General features: G+C 37.9%; 1 protein-coding gene across 1 annotated transcript in view; it reads left to right on the forward strand.

Annotated features, from left to right (window-relative positions):
• LOC131695518 (homeobox protein slou) overlaps window positions 1–8236 on the forward strand; it is a 69231-nt gene extending 60995 nt beyond the window's left edge. Inside the window, exons 3-5 of the mRNA XM_058984077.1 lie at window positions 6848–6998; window positions 7536–7659; window positions 7753–8236. Coding sequence (XP_058840060.1) covers window positions 6848–6998; window positions 7536–7659; window positions 7753–7971 — 494 coding nt within the window. The 3' untranslated portion in view covers window positions 7972–8236. The remainder of the gene's footprint in view (window positions 1–6847; window positions 6999–7535; window positions 7660–7752) is intronic.
• The last annotated feature ends 11354 nt before the right edge of the window (window positions 8237–19590 follow it).

Consider the following 19590-nt stretch of genomic DNA (forward strand, 5'->3'; position numbering starts at 1 on the left):
GAAAATAACAGTTTCGCCTCTAAACTGCTAGCAAAAAAAGTATCGCCCTGTTTGTTTGCATGGAGCGTGGAGGGCGAAACTTTAAATAAACAAACAAAAATACAGTTTCGCCCGTTGTATTTTTTGCTGTAGTTTAAGAAAGCAATATCGTAGAATCCAAATTTTTAGGTTAATTTGTTGCGTTTCAAAGCCCTCATTCGCATGTATGAAAAAAGCCTTATGTCTACATTTGTAAGTATCGCCCTTTTCACAAAAAAGCATTGAAATGAAATCGCAGCTGCTGATATCACGCTATCTCTGAAGTGCATGCGTGCATAGTTCCAAATTTTACTTCGACATCGACTTTTTCTAAAGGTGACTTCCCAGTAGTATCCTTGATTTGAATTATTATCGCTAATCCTAATGCCAAAGAACAAATAAAAACCTCTCGAAAACAAACCGTTTGGGCATCATCATTACTGGAATTTTCATTTTTACGAAACTTTTCGATAACCTTCCGACACTTGCGTTAATGCACTGGGTGCACAGTGCTCTGAAAATCTAGCGAAATCGTCTTAGGGCACCAGCGGGTCTAATTCAGAGCTATCTGCGCGGCGAGTTAAATCTGTAAAGAATACTGAAAATTAATTTCTATTCCATAATTTTCAGTTCAGCAATTCGAGAAATCGTGCTCACCGCAAGCCATGAAAAATAGACTACGTTAAGAAGCGATGGTCACTATTTATTAAAAAATCACGGTTAAATAAAAAATAAAAGTATTAAAAAATTTCAAATAGTTTATAATTTTCACAAATTTATTAGGAAAAATTGTTTATTTAGCTTTCGTAATATTGTGTAGGAAAAAAGCTGAAATTTCAGTATTTTCTCTATCTGCAACATATAAACCCTCAATTAATTGGTATACGAATTGGAATAGGTTTGCCAAATTTTGGAAGAAGTCTATAAAATAACCCCTTGAGAGCTACCTAAAAATTGTTGTAGTTCTATGCAATAAAGAAATCCCCAAAAATGAAATGTATCTATTAATGTGAAACACAGTGAATAATACATACAATAAAGACCCATTTTTATCAATCCCATGGTGTATTTTAGGCTGACAAAATGGGGACATTGACTAAATCGGGCAATTTTTTTTTTCTTTATAATAAACTGAAGCTGTTAAAATATGTAGTCTGATAACTATTTCTGATTATGATGAACTTTTTATTTTTGCATATTTCCATCTTCATGATAAGGAAAACATGCTCAAGAAAGGATTTACTCGAATTCAGTCTTGTTCGTCTGCTAGAGCCCATCAAACATATGTTCATATTTGGCTGATAAAATCGGGGTTTCAATGTATTATAATAGATATTCAGCATTCGAAGAAGTTTCTTGTGAACGAGTGTAAAACGACTTTGTTTCTACTTACTTGAAGTCAGCGGCGTAGCCAGAAAATCGGTTTGGTGGGGGTTTGGTGAAAATCGATCATACTGTCCAAACGGCATAATTCCGAAACCGTAATTTTTGAAGTTTTAAAATTATGCAGAAATATTTTTTCAGAAAATAGTAACAGAGTTCGTGTCTTTAGCGAATTTGTTGAGACTTTATTGTAGTCATGAATATTAACCTGAGAAAATTCACCATAAATACTTCTTGGACGATATACCGTCAAAATTATTTTATCAAATGATGCGCTGTTTAACGTTTGTAAAACTCATCGAAGATACTAAACCTCCGAAATTGGCGGTTTCAAAATGATGCTATCTTGACCTTAAATTACTGTTTTTAAACATTTGACCTATACATATAATTGGTCATACAACAAAAATCAAATGCTCATGAAAATCGATCAGAACCTGTTAGAATCGAATGGAAATCGTCTTTTTTCATAAATTTCTCTCTACATTCGGAAAGTGTTATCCTCGTTATTAATCATATTACGTTTTCGTCTCAACTCGACGCATTCCCAAAAAAACCTGTCTTAATCGACCTAGTGGTGCAATTGTGCCTTTCTCATTTGTCCAGACTACGATTCCATGGCTGGTTATGTTCAATACAATGGTGGAAATGAATATTACATGTTCAGTACGATTTGCACATACATACAATGGATCGACAGCCACGATCTTGAGACTCTATGTGATACTGAAACATCGCTTGAAATCAGCGGCGGATCATGGAGAAAGATCCGGGAGGTCCAAGTCCTGCCGAAATTTTTCAACTTGTTAAGAAAATTTAAACTAGGTTTAATTTTAAAGTAGCAACCCCTCACTGCATACTTACTCCGGGCCGGTATGATTGAAGATTTTTAGAGTGATTGCATAACCTTTCTATATGACAAAGGCAAAAATGTACCAAAGTCTAAAAAAGTCAATTTTTGTCAAACATCTCAATGTTTCATGCATTTTAAAGTCATTTGGCATCAAAAATACAAATTTGATTTTGAAAATTTTTCATTTCAGTTTATATGGGAATTTTCTGCGTGATTGCACTTTTCAACTCGTAACCCCGGAACCGGAAGTCCAATCAATAAAAAATTCAATAGCAGGCGATGGGAAGATTGTACCTTTCATTTGAGACTAACTTTGTGCAAATCGGTCCAGCCATCTCTTTTTAACAGAGGTCACATTTTTTCCACATACACACATACACACACACATACACACGGGGGTTGTATGGTGTTAAACCCCAAAACCTTCTCTTCGCTACGCCGTTGCTTGGAGTTATTTATTTCGCTTCTCATTTTCCGATATGTTTCAGATCGATCCGATGGTTATAAGTTAGAAAAATTGCAGTCAGAAGGTTCGTACATTTTTGCACTGATAAGTTATCAAGTTCCTTCCAGATAACTTGGAAGTGTTCGGTGATTATTTCTAGCGGTTGTAGAAAGAAAAATGAAATACAAAATTCGTTTTATCGAAATAATGTTTGGCTTATTTCAATGGATTATTACTATATTGAACAATAAATAGGCGACAAAGAGTAATCCACAAACAACAAGTTATAACTTTTAAAGTATTCAAAATAGATATTTGAAGTCTTCAGTAAAGTTATTCGCAAAAGCAAGAGCTACAAATTTGCTGAAAACATAATTTCGATATAATCACTTTTAAGAAAATTTGTGAAAATATCTCACTCATAGGGTGATTAATCAGCAAAAGCACAATACCAAAAGAAAGAGCATTTTGCCTCCATTATATTCTTCGAAGATACTATTGACCTAAAATAAGCCGTTTTGGCGTTAATAATAGATTACATGTTTTTGGTCATATTTCTGGCAATGGGAAATGATAAAAATCTTTCGTCCGCATTTAATGTTTAATATCTCTTTTGATAATAGTCCGATTTCAACAATCTATAGCTTGTTCGAAAGGTATTTGTTAAAGCTGTCTAAAAACATATAAATTGTTAATCTATATTGTCAATTTTGGCAGATAATTTAAAAAAAACTGCGAAAAACGCCATTTTTACGCATTCAAACATTCATATCTTGGAAACTAAACATCAGAATCGAAAACAAATTAATAGCGTTCATACTGTTTTTTAGTTCTTTCATTTAAAATTGGTTTGGATAAGATCGTTTCAGCCATTGCTGAGAAACACGAATGAGAATTTGTCCGTTACATACACACACAGACATTGTCCCAAATCGTCGAGCTGAGTCGATTGGTATATAAATCTCGGCCCTTCGGGCCTCGGAAAAAATCTTGAAAGTTTGAGCGAATTCTATACATTTCTTTTATAAGAAATGTAAAACGTGTGGTAACTTGATCACCCGCCTACTAGAGCTAAAGAAACAAAGCACACTATGACCTATAGACACGAAAGTTTAGCTAACCACCTATCCTGACAAATTAATTATTAAGACTACCTTTTTAGGTACACGACAAACTTTAACCACAGTAGAAAATCAAGACAAGTATTTGCGGTAGATCAGTACTTTTTAACTGTATTTTCCAATCATTAATAACTCATACCATTTTTTTGGTTAAATAATAGTGCCAGGTGCTTTATGAAAATGATGTTTTTCTCTTCTTATACACTTTGAAAGTGTTTGAGAGAACTAGTGATAGGGATCAAGACTACCCAGTGTTACAGGGATCAAAGATACCTATTGTATGAGGTGAACAAAATTTAATTTTTTTTATATGTGTTGTGAATCTTTTTATTCGAAAAACGTGTTTTTCTAGACAAAAGCTTTTAGAATGTAATCGCACTTGAAAATATTCATAAATTATTAGTTCGACGATCTCATACAACCGTCCAAAAAATTTGTGAGAAGACCTTCGACATGGATTTAAACACATATCTTCTAAAATATTACACAGCTGTTCCAAACCAAATATAATACATCAGATTTGTTTTTTGAACATCATAAACGAGCAAATATTTTCTTTTTATATTTTGATAACTTTATGCGTAGAGATTATGAGATATGGCCAGTGAATCTAATATCCACAAGGATCAAGTGTCCTCACTCTCCCCTACACACCTGTGACACGTGTGAGTGCGACTTTTGTTTATATTTATAGTAAAAACTCGCAGCTTAGTCAACTGATCTGCGAAATAGCTGTCGTGGTGGGCGGATATGATTATCGTCTGTAGGTCGTTTGGCCCATTGTTCCGATAATATTGAGATTGGACCGTTATGTTTTGTGATGTCTCTATGCTTGCGAGCCTGTGCAACTCAGTTGTGCTGAACCAGATAAAAAGTTTCAAAATTGTTTCTCCTATTTTGTTCAAAATCCATCAAAGGATACAACATTGCCGGTTTAATTGTTTTTATGAATAAATAATTTCTTTCGGAAAAACAATTGTGTCTTTGCCACGTAGGAAGAAGTTTTTAGTTTTTTTCTACTGACTTTAAAATATTTAGATAGCTAATACCCATCGCGCGTTGCTGCGATTTTCAACGAAATAGGAGGAAACCACAATTTGTTCCAAAGTGCCATCTCGCGGGCAGATAATCTCCAACTAATAGCACACAAACACGCCCCATAAGTATTGATTTTTACGGAAATCGGTTAAGCCGTTTGGGAGTCAATAAATCATATACATACAAACTTTTACTTTTATATATATATACTAGCTAATACCCAACGCGCGTTGCTGCGACTTTCAACGAAATAGGAGGAAAACACAATTTGTTCAGGCGCCATCTGGCGGGCAGATAGTACCCAAGCAAGAGCACACAAACACGCCCCATAACATATGCCTACTATGTATAAATTTTACGGCAATCGGTGAAGCCGTTGGGGAATCCATAAATGATATACATACAAACTTTGACTTTTATATATATAGATAGATAGATAGATAATATATATATATATATATATATATATATATATATATATATATATATATATATATATATATATATATATATATATATATATATATATATATATATATATATATATATATATATATATACATATATATATATATATATATATATATATATATATATATATATATATATATATATATATATATATATATATATATATATATATATATATATATATATATATATATATATATATATATATATATATATATATATATATATATATATATATATATATATATATATATATATATATATATATATATATATATATATATACAGATAGATAGATAGTATCATCACAGGTTTAGCCACCCGCGTGCAGGTTTGAGAGTTCTGAGAATTATACTATGTTCACACTACAGAGTTAAAACATGTTATAATAATTAGCAAAAAGAAAAATGTCATCAAGATAGGGTTAAAACACGTTTTAACTCGTAGTGTGAACGTAGTATTAATTATAACGCATAAATAGAACGACGCTTGTTCTCTGTGCGACACATATATTAACTGGTATCATATCAAATCTACGATTCTATAGTGTACGGTCTCAAACGACACCTCCAATCTACTACTAATAGGAAACAGTAAACTACTTGGTTGATAATTGGACATTTGTACTCATTCACATTCGCATATCTCCATCCGGTTTGAAAATCTTGGAACTATTATTATACACTGCAGGTATCAACTGGAATATGTATATTGAAATAGAAATGTAAACAGTAAGATATATTAACTCTTATTCGATACAAACGATAGTAACGATCGTATTTGTTTAAACATTTCTTCATTGATCAAGCCATCAATTATTTAATTCTCAAAAATTCAGATGTCATTTAGATTACGGAACACAAAACTTCTGGTGAGGCAACATAATTTTTTGGCTCCTTATATTTCTGTATTAGGTAATTGAGTTCATCAGCAAACAACGTCTCAATTTCAAAATCAACACATCTTTTGGAAAGTCTTTTGTGAGTGGGAAGCAAGGACGGAAGCATAAGTCTGTCAACAGTTGCCTCTTCTCTATGGTCTTTAAACGAACACAACCCGTTCAATTCACAGCCTGTTTCTACGGTGCTCGTGTTCGATGCTAACAGCGCGGCTGCTGTGTTGCTTGGAGCAATTGATATGTTTGCTATGATAATAAAATGTTGGGGAATTTATGATGGTGCGCTAGAGACACATTGACTGTGTAGTCCGTAGTGGCAAACAATGCGTCGCCATCGACAGCATCTGCGCGCGAAAATGATAACGATGCGATGAAATCATAAAATAATTGCCATAAATAATAATCTCCTCAAAGCTGCTTCCATTTCAAGCCATCATCGGTGGCAACAAAACACTGTTCTATATGAACTTATATATAGACTACAATCCTGTCACATTGAGCCGTCGACGATGCCACGCGCTGTTGAAGCGTGAAATTAATTAATGATCTGTTTACTGATTTTTCTCTTCCGCTTTTTCCTTATCGGTCTCCCTCTTGCTCGGATGGAAAATACGCTGCAGCGAAAGATATGAACGACATCGATCAGGACGAGCTGGGAGATGATACAATGGGAAGCGACATCGATGACCATGCCAGTGAAACAGATTCTAAAAAAGACGGCAGTCGATCCGGTGATGGAAAATCACAGGGTAATAGTTCTAAGCCACGAAGGTAAATTTGTTGAGTTTTTTTCCTAATTTTTTTGTCATTTTAGCAATTGATTATTCTTGATTTGAATTGGTTAGTACATCATCATCATAAGCTAGGCTATTTCACGCCTAAGTACCGCTTTCTTTTCAATTTTACATGAAAATGCAGTAAACGATATTATTTCGTTTTGAAACGATGTAAATCTACACTTATCAACTCTTAAAAGCGATTTGATCTGAATCAAAAGTACACGTTCATGAAATTAGCCATAATGTTAAATTAAATTAATTTAAATGTATACAACATTTAAGGCTCGTGTATGTCAGGCTTTATCTTACATGTTTTTTTCTAAGTGTGTTGCTCATTTAAACCACTTTTCGAGTTGTTCAAAAATTCGTAAATTATTTATTTACAGCATTCCATTCCCAAAAATTATCTATAAAATATTCAATTGCTTAGGAAAATAGATTAATACATCCTTATGCGAGCTATATAATTTTTGGCACTGTGCGTCTTCATCATATAATAATAACTCGTTATTATCCATACATTCCACAGGGCGCGCACTGCGTTTACTTACGAGCAGCTGGTATCCCTAGAAAACAAATTCAAAACCACCCGATATTTATCGGTTTGTGAAAGACTGAATCTAGCGTTAAGTTTAAGCCTCACCGAAACTCAGGTATGTACCGATGGTTTTTTTAACCACTATACAACACATTGTTCGGTAGTATCCAACTGTGCGTAATAACGTGTTCTCTCTTTCTCATTACAGGTTAAAATTTGGTTCCAAAATCGCCGAACCAAATGGAAAAAGCAGAACCCTGGTATGGATGTTAATAGTCCAACGGTACCGCCTCCAAACGGCGGAGGAGCATTCGGTCCCGGTTCCTATGCCAGCAGCCTTTTGTACCCGCACGCCGTAGCCTATCCACCGTACGGGCCATACTTCCATCCATTGGGTGCTCATCATTTAGGCCACTCGCACTCCTAGACGAAAAATCTACAGCGGATCATGGTTCGGGTTTGCGTAAATTTCTTCCGAATTCAGTTTACTTTTAACGGTCGGGTTGTGCAAGTATGTAAAAAAAATGTTTTTATCTGTCAAAATGAAAGTTTCCAATACTATCAAACACTTGACTACAATGTATATAATCGTTCACGCTAAGTAGGTAATGATAGAAATTGTGCATATAATTTGTAGTCAATTTAAAAATAGATTGTAAATATCTGTAAAAAGTGCAAATTGATATATACCTTCAGCTACAACTTGAACAAAAAATAAAAGTATAAAACCAAAAATGTATTCATTGCTATCACATCAAATCATCACACAAAATCAAATAGACTAATATTATAATCAATTTACGTTTTCTTACAAGGGAAGATGTCGGGTGAACGAATATTGACACAGTTATATTGATTTGTGGGAGAAGTACGTGACAGACCAGCCAGTTCAGTTTAGAGTCATAAACTACTCAATTATTCAAAGTTCAACGTACCGATCTCAACAAAAGTTAAAAAAGCACGCGAAGTATTGAGACAGAAGTGTTTACGTCATAATTTTTCACGGATCTTAATTTTTGTCTAGATTTCTAGTTTATTGAAATTGATTTCTTCCCGAGTTGGCTTGTACGAAATATGCGGATAAGGTAAGTGCTATAGATCAGTGATTCTCAACCTGGGGTCCGCGGGATCCTGGGGGACCGTGAAGTCGTTGCTGGGGGTCCGCGAAGAAAAATATTTTTTTGGAATGCATATTGAAATTTCAAGCCTTGTTTCCTAACAACGCTGCTACAGATTATTCCAGTGGTAGGGCCAGGAATTTGTCTCGAGGGAAGATGTCTCGAGATGTAAGCTCAACGAATAATCAATGAGAAAATTGATGTATTGTTAGTTATTAAAATTCTTATCACGCAATTTTCAAGCACAAAGTACTATTATCAGGAGCTACTTTACGCAAAAAAAAACAATTGAAGACACCTAGCAAACGAGATATGTGTTATTCATATCATTGTTTGCTCATTCATGAGATTGTAGAACTCATGCGAAGTACATCCAACTAAAAATAGGGGGAACACAGGTTCGGGTACTGCTAGAACAAAACGTCGAGTAAATTTAAAAAATTATAGAAAATCTATAAAATAAATGAAATTTGAAAAAAAATGAATAATACATACATTTAACAACATAAATAACCTGAATATAGAGGGAGAAATAGAAAATTAACATATTCATAAAATGAGCTGAACGGACAATTCGACCCGAACTAAAAAATAGATAAAACTGTTATAAAAATAAATATAATAGAATAAGCGAAATAAATAAAATAAATAAAATAAATAAAATAAATAAAATAAATAAAATAAATAAAATAAATAAAATAAATAAAATAAATAAAATAAATAAAATAAATAAAATAAATAAAATAAATAAAATAAATAAATTAAATAAAATAAATAAAACAAATAAAATAAAATAAATAGTATGAAAATATTACAATTTAGCAAAGAAAATTGTTTAAACCATCTTTGCGCGTGAAGAGCACAAAACCTATAACTAAATTAGTTATGGGATTTGCGTTTTGACTTTGTCTTATCGGAAGCCGACACTAACTTAGTGCCGGATTGACGCTAGCTAAAAAACGGAGACACAATTTATGTTCCTGAGCAAACCCTTAATCAAGCAAACCCTTAATGTCCCACAAGAAAAGGAACTCATTCTAAGCTAGATGAGAACTCCCGGGGACAATTTAAAAGATAGTCCTTGTTTCGCATATGTGCCACTGATTTGATAGTGGCACTAGTATAGGTACCTTCTTTATATGAGTACCATGAACAACGAAACAAAATATTTTCAAGTAAAAAGCAATACGCGTATTATGAAAGCATGCAATGCAGCTAGAACGACGATTATAAAAATCGTATTCTAAAATGTGAAAACAATTATTCGAGAATAAATTTATCACCAACTGTAAAGCGCCAGTAAAGCTACATAAATCTTACTACAGTCACGCTTACCAGGTTTGCACTCAGCGTTAGTGGCATCTGACGGAAAGAGGACGTTCACCGGCTCTGCTCCACCCAACTACCTCCTCTTTGAAAAGGTTCATCTACCTGTTCGTCTTTTTGTGATGCGAGTCATGGACTTACTAATTGCAAACAATTGGGACCCACTGCCTCCCATTGTAGCAATAAGGTTCGTTGTGGAAAATGCGGTGGGCGTCATGTGGATGATTCCGTGGAAGTGATGTGAGCGTGAGGAGAATCATAAGTGCATAAGTGTCTCTTCAAGGTCCCCCGAAAATAACTACTCGATGAAATAGTGGTGCAAAAAACCGAAGCAAGTCGCTCCTGGTCTCAGAAAAGGAGTTCCCAGCTCTTCCAGGGACATCCAAAACCCCAAGGGTGCCCATATTTCAAACAGAGAAAAAAACCAGCGCTGACTTAATAATTTTCGTATATTTACAGAGCTAAATATTTCTGACCCTCCTAAAAGCGTCTCGATAAGCTTTCTCCCCGCAGTAAAAACATGTTTGATGCAGTTTACTGTGAAATCGCCCCTCGTTTAACGATTGTATCCTTCGATGGCTAACTCATCGAACAAGGTCAAGGATCTGAGCACTGTTCTACAGTGGGATTGCATTATCCCGAAAATCTTTAAAAATGTTAATAAATAAGCTGACCAACTCTTTCGAAAAATTCCGTACACCATGCGGACCGTGTGCCTGACCGGGGTGAACGATCGCGCTTCGTTGCAGAATGGTGCATGGATTTTTTCGTCAGAGTTGGTCAGCATATTAATAAATAATTTCAAATGCAATGTTTTTGCATTAACCGAAACATGGCCTACTCCAGAAATAGATCTCAGCTTGCGGAATTTTAATATTTTTCGCTTGAATCGAGAAGACACTTACGGAGGAGCACTTTTGGCGATATTGCGGAACTCCTCCCCGCACCGTGACTAGTTTTGAGTGATTTTAACTTCTACAGTACGCAAGGGGTTGCCTTCATGACGATAATTGATCTACCAGAGTCCATGAACTTTGCGACAACTTCAATATGACTATTTTGAACACCGGCGAAATGACACGGTTTCCTGTCCCTCCAGCGCATCCGAGCGCCTTAGACTTGTCCTTCTGCTCGACATCGCCTCGGTTAGATTGCATGTGGATAGTAGTCTCTAATCCCCACGACAGCGACTATCTGCCAATCGTAATTACTATTGCTAACGCTTCAGGGCCAACGAATATTATCAAAATTTCGTATGACCTCACACGAAATATTGATTGGAAGAGCTATGTATCCGCGATATCCGGAAAAATCGAGTCCACACAAGCGCTCCGGAGGAAAAGCATGGGTTTATAGCTGGCTTGTTTCTCGATAATGCGATTCAAGCTCAGACTAAACGCGTACCAAATCCTCGCGAGCGTCCTCCAAACGCATGGTGGGACAAAGTGTGCACAGACACTCGATGTTAGAAACGCGAATGAAAAGTTTGATGAAAATCAAAAAACGTAGCTACTGGCGCCGGTTTCTTGACGGGCTATCGAGAGAAACATCGATGAGCACTCTTCGGCGCTTACGAAACCAAAACAGTACTAACGAGAGCGTGGAATATTCAAACCGTTGGATGTTCGATTTCGCCATGAAAGCTTGTCCGGATTCCGTCCGGCACAGATGATCTTGCGCCGCGTCCCCTCACGATAACACGAAAGAAACATTTCTGATGGTGAAGTTCTCACTTGCTCTCTTATCATGTAATAATAAATCCCCAGAGTCAGACACAAACTTGTTAAAGAATCTGCCAGACGCTTGTTGAATTTATTTCAAAAGTTTCTTGAGAGTAACATTGTCCCTTATGACTGGAGACAAGTGAAGGTCATCGCCATCCACAAACTAGGAAAACCAGTCTCCGACACAACTCGTAACGACCGATTGTGATGCTGTTCTGTATCCGAAAGGTATTCGAGAAAATGATCTTGTTTCGTCTCGACAATTGGTGGTTTACTGACACACAAGGGATGACCGATTGCCTTGCGATACTCTCAACAGAAATTCAAATGGCCTCTACTAAGAAAGAACAGATGGCATCAGTTTTCTTGGATATTAATGGGGCTTTTGATTCAGTTTCTATCAAAATTCTTTCTGAGAAGCTGCACCAGCATGGTCTTTGACTCTAAACAAGTTTTTTGGTATACTTGCTGTCAGAAAAACACAAACATTTTTTTCATGGTGATCTATCCACATCACGAATTAGCTACATGGATCTTCCCCAGGGCTCATGTTTTAATCCCCTTCTCTAAAACTTTTACTTAAATGACATTGACGAATACTTGTCATGCACGCTAAGTCAGCTTGCAGATGACGGTGTGGACCCTATTACAGGTCCCAAAGCAGTCGATTTGGAAGCTTGGACAATTCGTATGCTTGGGCCACCCAGCTGGGTATCGAGTTCTCCACAGACACTGAGCTAGTCGTATTTTCAAAGAAGCGTGAACCAGCGCAACTACAGTTTCAATTAATGGGTCAAACTATTGCTCTGGTTTCAACTTTCAAATATCTCGGAGTCTAGCTTCGACTCCAAAGGTACATGGGGATGTCACATTAGGTATCTTAAACAGATGTGCTAGCAAAGTATCAACTTTCTCCGTATAATAACCGAAATATGGTGGGGTGCCATCCAGGGGACCCAATCCAGCTGTTGCAAACAATGATATTATCGGTGATGGAGTAAGGAAGTTTCTGTTTCCGTTCCGCTGCAAACATATATTTCATCAAACTAGAGCGAATCCAATATTGTTGTTTGCGTATTGCTTTGTGTAACAGGTACTCGACTCACACGATGAGGCTAGAAGTGCTGGCGCGCGTCCTTCCGATAAAACGATTTTGAGACCCGTTAGTAATTGCAAATTTTGAGAGTCTTGTCGACTCTCAAACCCGATTTATGTTCTTGTACTTCGACTAAATGACACAAAATATCAATGCTTCTTCATATTATCCAAACCGTGTCAATCTCCCTCATGCTCCGGATTCAACTGTATTCTTCGATACATCAATGAAAGGTGAGATTCGCTGAATTCCGGATCACTTACGTCTTCAAGCAATCCCAAACACCTTTTATATTAAATTTCGAGAAGTCGACTGCAATAAGATGTTTTACACCAACTGGTCAAGCCTCGACGGCTCCACTAGCGTCGGTATATTTAATCAAAACCTCACTGCCTCATTCAAACTCAATTATCTTGCTTCAGTTTATTTTGCAGAACTCGCTGTTATTCGGTATACCCTAGGGATTATTGATACTTTGCCCACCGATCAGTGTTTTATTGTCTTGGATAGCCTCAGGTCAAGAGAAGCTGTCAATGAAACCTAGAAAGCACATTCCATATTTATTGGGGAAAATATGGGAGCTCCTGCGTGCTTTGTCTGTAAGATCGTACAAAATTACTTTAGTTTGGGTTCCCTCGTATTGCTTCATCCCAGGTAATGAAGAAGCGGACTCTTTAGTTAAGGCGGGCGCTTTACAAGGTCACATCTACGAAAGACCAATATGCTTCAATGCATTTTTATTTATGCATATCTCTCGTCAGAGGACGCAGACATCTTGGAGCAATGGAGAGTTAGGACGGTGGCTACATTCTATCATCCCGAAGATGTCAACGAAACCTTAGTTCAGAGGGTTGGGATTTTTATTTTTTTATTTATTCGATCTTCGGCAGATACCGTACAGATCAAGTGTAAATGACTTATTGTTATAGTGTCAAAAGTTTATAATCGCTGACTTATAACTAGATTTCGTAATATGGTAGTCAGAGTTCGGAAATTTCTTTAAATTTGCGGCAACATCTTTCTACCGGATTGTTCTGGCGCATGCTGCACGGTGCCTAGGAATCCATCACAGCGGTCGGTTTCTTATAACACGAGGAGGAACAAACAAATTTATCCTTGAAAGAATATCGGCATAGTCAATATTGCTCGACAATATATCGAAAATGAACGTTCTGTGCAAGAAGGTACGACGTGACTCAAGCTTTGGAAAATTTAGCAGCATACATTTATTACTATACCACTGAGAACAGACATCCATGATCGAACAAATATGTTAAAAAATTGTGTAAGCTTTTGAATCGCTAAAAACTTTGTGAAAACGTTAAAACACTAGCGCCACCACACCAACTTATCCTAACTATCTGTCAAATCCATTCCGGAACCGGTTCGAAATCCTGAATGTATTCAGTATAGATTCTGGCTCAAAGGAAACAACTAATTCCGACTCAATCGGTTGATTTAGCTTGAATCCATACCAAATCCACTTAGAAGTTCGAACCGGTTCCAGAATGGTTTGACTGGGTAGAGCTGTAACCGCTGTCAATTCAGCCGAACTCAGCCACTAAAAAACATGACGACAATTGCGCACCTAGTAGAGATATCCCTACTATCTTCGAAAACGTTAGGGATTTTTGCACAAGTCTGTTCTCTGTGATTATGCGGTGACAGAAGAATAAGGTCGTTCCATGCAGTTTCCTAAAACAAACTGTACAAAGCTTCTTTGAATACGCTCCAATCGATTGCTTTGTACGGCGTTGTACGGTGTCCATACTTGTACAGTGTACTCCAAACTGCTCCGGACCAGTACGCAGTATATAGATTTCAGAGTGTAGAAATCCTCAAAATCAGCAGTGTTTCATTTCAAAAAACCCAATGTTGCAAAAGTTTTAGCCTTTGTCGCTGTGATGTGATCGGCGAAGCGAAGATTTCTGTCAAATAATACTACCAGGTCACGGATAGATTCCATGCTTTCGACGACACACCCTTGAAGGGTATATTCGCAGCGCTTTAGAGTTGTCGAGTGCCCAAAACTTTTCACCTTACATTTATCGACGTTGATCTGCATTCCATTCAGCGAGTACCACTCTTCAGTATTGACTATATCCTCTTGGAGCACAGCTGAATCGAGTCCTAAAGCTATTGAGTGAAAGATTTTCAGATCATCAGCGTAGAGCAGTTAACCAGATTTGATGCGGGTGCAGAGATCGTTGATGAAGAATATAAAGATAAGTGGGTAACTTTTTTGAGGGACTCTGGTTGGCGTTTCAAATACGCTTGAGCATGCGGTGCCGATTCTAACAAAAGCGGTTCGTTCAGAAAGGTAAGATTGTAGCCATCTAGTTACCCACGGAAAAAATCCTAGTCGCTGCAATTTCTATAACCGCAGTGTAGTGCGACACCTTGTAGAATGCGTTAGAGAAAGCTTCTCCAAATACAAATTTGTATTTGGCTTCTCGATGGCTGGAACTAGAAAAATTGTGTACGTCATCAAGCTCGAAGTGGTTCGAGCGTTTCTTCACAAAGCCGTGCTGACGTTCGTCAATTATGTGCGATGATGCAGCGTACATCGCATTATAAACAATCTTTTCCAGACCTTTGGCCAGACAATTTAGAAGCAAAACCCCTCAATAGTTTTCAATATTATGAGTATTTCCTGCCTTATGGATAGGAACTATAGCAGCTTCTTTCCACACACTTGGGAAAACATTTTCCGCGATCGAGCGCTTGAAAATAATGCTTTCTGGTACAGAAAGCGCTCGGTCACAATGTTTTATGAACAAAGGGGGCAAGCAAACCGGACCTGACCCTTTCAACGGGTCAACGCTAGATAAAGCTCTCAAAACGTCGTCATCGTTTGCGTTAGCGCGGGGAAAGCTGATATTATAGGTTGGAAATGTTTCAAGGTAGTCTTGCGATGGGTAGACATGAGGGTTGGTAAATAAATCTCGGAAGCGATCTGAAAAAAGATCCACCGACTTGGCTACGGACTGTGAACATTTGTCTGGAATACCTCCGGAGCGTCTTCTGCTATTTATAAACGGTCCTGTGACGAAAGAATCGCTCACGCTGCTTCCTGAGTACGTTGCGCAGCCGGCCGTTTCACCACAGCTACTTATAATCTGCTTTTTTAGTGGTACGTTTGTTAGGAATATTGCAGCGGAGAATTCTATATATGGTCTCGTAAAACGCCGAATCTGCCTGATCCAAACCGTTTTCATCCAGCATATCACGCCAATTGACAGCACCAATGGCCGATGAGACTACATCGAGGTTGCATCGAGTAAAATCAAAGTTGAGTTCGTCATTAGTTGTATCGGAATCGTCGCCGTCGTTAGAAGACGAGTCAAAACTTAAAACGAATGGTGAGGGTCTACCTTAAGTATAGATGTCGGAAGCCTTGATCAGTTCGAACACGTTCGTGTCGTGACAAAGGCTAGATCGAGTGTCCGTCCGTTCACATTGCTAAGAGATCAGATTTGATATAACCCATCAGAGACCAAAGTTTCTGTGATGGCCGTCTCTTGCTTCGATGTCGCATTTTCTGGAATGTAGCACTTAAGATCGTCATCGAAGGACCACCGGAGATGAGGAAGGTTGTTATCACCAACAACAAGTACACTGTCTCGCCTGCTTGCTTTGTCAAGAATGCTCTAAACCGCGGAGGAGTGAACGTTATACAAGTCAGGATCACTGGTCGGCCTCAGATAAATGCAACAAATAAATAACCGCCGACCTGGCAGGGAAACGAGTACGACAGACTGTTCCAAACATTCGCATCCAGGTATTTTTAGTTCAGCTTAGCAAGATTTTTCTTTATCGCAATAAGAACCCCACCTTCGTGACGTAGATGTCTGGTAGAAGAATTACGATCGCGACGATAAAGAGCGTAGTTCGTCGTAAGCTCTGAATTCAATATATCATCGCGTAGTCAGGTTTCGGTGAGAACAATAATGTCGTAATCGAAGGAGGTTGTTCTCATTCCACGAACCACAGAGAACAGACATCCATGATCATTTGAACATTTGAATTAATATACGAGAAACACTAGCGCCGCCACACCAACCTATCCCAACTATCCGTCAAATTCATTCCGGAACCGGTTCGAAAAGAAAACAACCGATTCCGACTCTATCGGTTCATGCATTTGAGCTGGAATTCATGCTGGAAGTCCGAACCGGTTCCGGACTAGTTTGACTGGGTAGAGGAGTCAAACTCAGCCACAAACAAACATGACGACACTAGCGCACCTGGTTTGGATATCCCAACTACCTTCGAAACCGTTAGAGATTTTACACAAGTCGAATGCTGAAGATGGACGTATGTTCTCTGTGCACGAACGTTCTCATTCCACGAACGTTCTGGTAGTAGACGGACAAGTAATCTTCAGAGGTCAAGTGTGTGGTATGAATGGATCGATGAGAGTCGGAGCTTACTTGGATGTTAGCGGCGTCTCCACAATGATCAAGGGTGGAATTGGAGTGTGCAGAGGCCTCCAAAAAAATCTGACCGGATCGTCCTGTATCCTCAAATTCGCGAAACCGAATACCTATCGGCCTTGTATCCGCTGACAGCTTGTCTGCCTTCACTTTCTCAGTATCCAGTCTTGTACGCACCATTAGTACGGTGTCATCAGGTACCTGCTGGTCAATTCCGGAAAGATATGACCATAACTTTGGTTCATTGTTCGATATAGCTCCGGAGGCAACTATATTTGGACCAGAGTTACAATTTGATGTTCCATACAGAAGTTTCGAAGGGCGGTGGGACGTGCTATCCTCGTCGTTGTTGGTGTCGCGCAGTCTTTTAGCTCTGAATCGCGGAACTGATTGATACATACGAGGTGTCCAAACGGGAGTTGCTGAGACAGAGTCAATTAGCGCTTTAAAATTGTTGCGAATTTCAGACCGAGCGAATCACTTATGTTTTCATTCGCTGTATTCACAGATACTTACCATTCGAAAAACGAGCTTTACTCAAGATACTTTTGCAGGCATAACACATCCAAATCAGGTGGCCACTCGATTTCAACGCATCTTGAATTTCCGGTTTCATTCCAGAACAACGCAAACAAAATCCAGACGAGCAAAACCGCCGCACTTAATTATATTAATATTCTTTGATTCGTGTGATGTCTCGGCTCATGTCCAATCGATACACGCTAGATGGTCATCTTAGACGAATTGGAGTCGCAAATAGCGGTATCTGCGCTTGTGGCAACGGTTACCACGATATCGAACATATTATCTGGGCATGCGTCGATTTCTGTTCCGCCATAGCTCAACTAATGGACTACTTTCGGGCTCGAGGAAGATCACCCAATGTCCCGGTTCGCGAAGTACCAGCAAGCCGTGATCTCCTCTACACCTTACTAAAAACCATCAATATACAGATTTAACGGCCCCTATTATTTAGCTTATCATTCTCAAAAGTCCCCTCGTCCGATCTTCCTATGTCTCTATCATCTTTATCCACCCTCCCTCTCCTGATTCTGATACACAGAAAAAATAGTAGAAATATGAATGCCGAATAGGCATTTTACGAACTATTATTCCGCGGGGCGTTACATAACAGGATAAATCCGCGTGGAATATAATAGAGGTAATGATATGATCTTAGCTAAATGTACGAAAGTCACTCGGGATCAATTTCCGATAATTCGAAACGAGCAATTTGAACTCTGATCAGCCGGCCATTGGGAGAATTGCTTCTTATTAACATTTTAATGATTATTTACAAAGTTCGCAGTACAAAGCAAGCGCACAAAAAGTAAAAAAGATATCCCAAATGAACATGACAATTCACTGCGAAAAGTTAATGACAAGTTCGCATCTCCACTCTCCTATCAGATACGTTTCCATAATTGGGTTAAATGCTAAATTGCAAACGACATGAGTAATAAATATAATAAACACAACGACAAGGGCTTTTGATCCATCGGCAGTCCAGAAGAAGAATGGATGGGAGAAGAGAAGAATGGATGGGAGAAGAGCGGTTCAGACTCGAAACAGTTACCCAGAGTACTGCTTTGGATGATTTTGGAGAAAGGACCAGGAGTGAGATTTTACGAAGTTTTAGCTTCCGATAGCCCTACATTATCTGACAGAGTGAAGTTCTGGAGTGTTCAAATGTTTGCCACTGTTTAGGAAAGCAAAAGTAGTACAAAGCGAGTGTCAGATCTTCATGAGACCTCAAGAAGTCTTTTGGAGGTATTCGTCAATGTAGATTTTTCGGTAGACGGTTCCAGATTTAATAAAAAAAAACTGGATTATGTTGACACATCTACATATCGCTTGCCGCACAAAAAACTTTTTGTGTAATTCGACAGCTTCATCTTAAGCCAATTCAAAAAATTTCCTACTTGACAGTTTGCTTTTTTTAAATACGGTTTTTAAATCAATGCTTTGGAACTTATATCTTGGCGTGGTAGAGCCGCTACATTAATACATGCTGTTACTTAGTGTAGAATTAGACTTCATCCTTTACGACTATTATACAACCGCCAGAAGATACCCAAAACGTTGGTACACAATCGGGAATAGCGAATCAGAAAAGGTGACTATATGTCAGTGATTTACTCAATATAGAATGGGTAAAAGTTATGATGCAAAAACTTAAGGTCCGTCCAGGTTAAGTCTTCGGTACGGATCAATACCTTAACCTAGGAGCTCCTAGCATGTTGTTAGTCACCTCTTACGACATGGGAGCAGAATCCCTGTCACGGTGTTCCTAAAACCGTTATTAACTAAAAAAATGACCATAAATTTGTCATACGGCATTCGAAA

Source organism: Topomyia yanbarensis, chromosome 1, assembly GCF_030247195.1.
Source record: "Topomyia yanbarensis strain Yona2022 chromosome 1, ASM3024719v1, whole genome shotgun sequence".
Taxonomy (NCBI): Eukaryota; Metazoa; Arthropoda; class Insecta; order Diptera; family Culicidae; genus Topomyia; species Topomyia yanbarensis.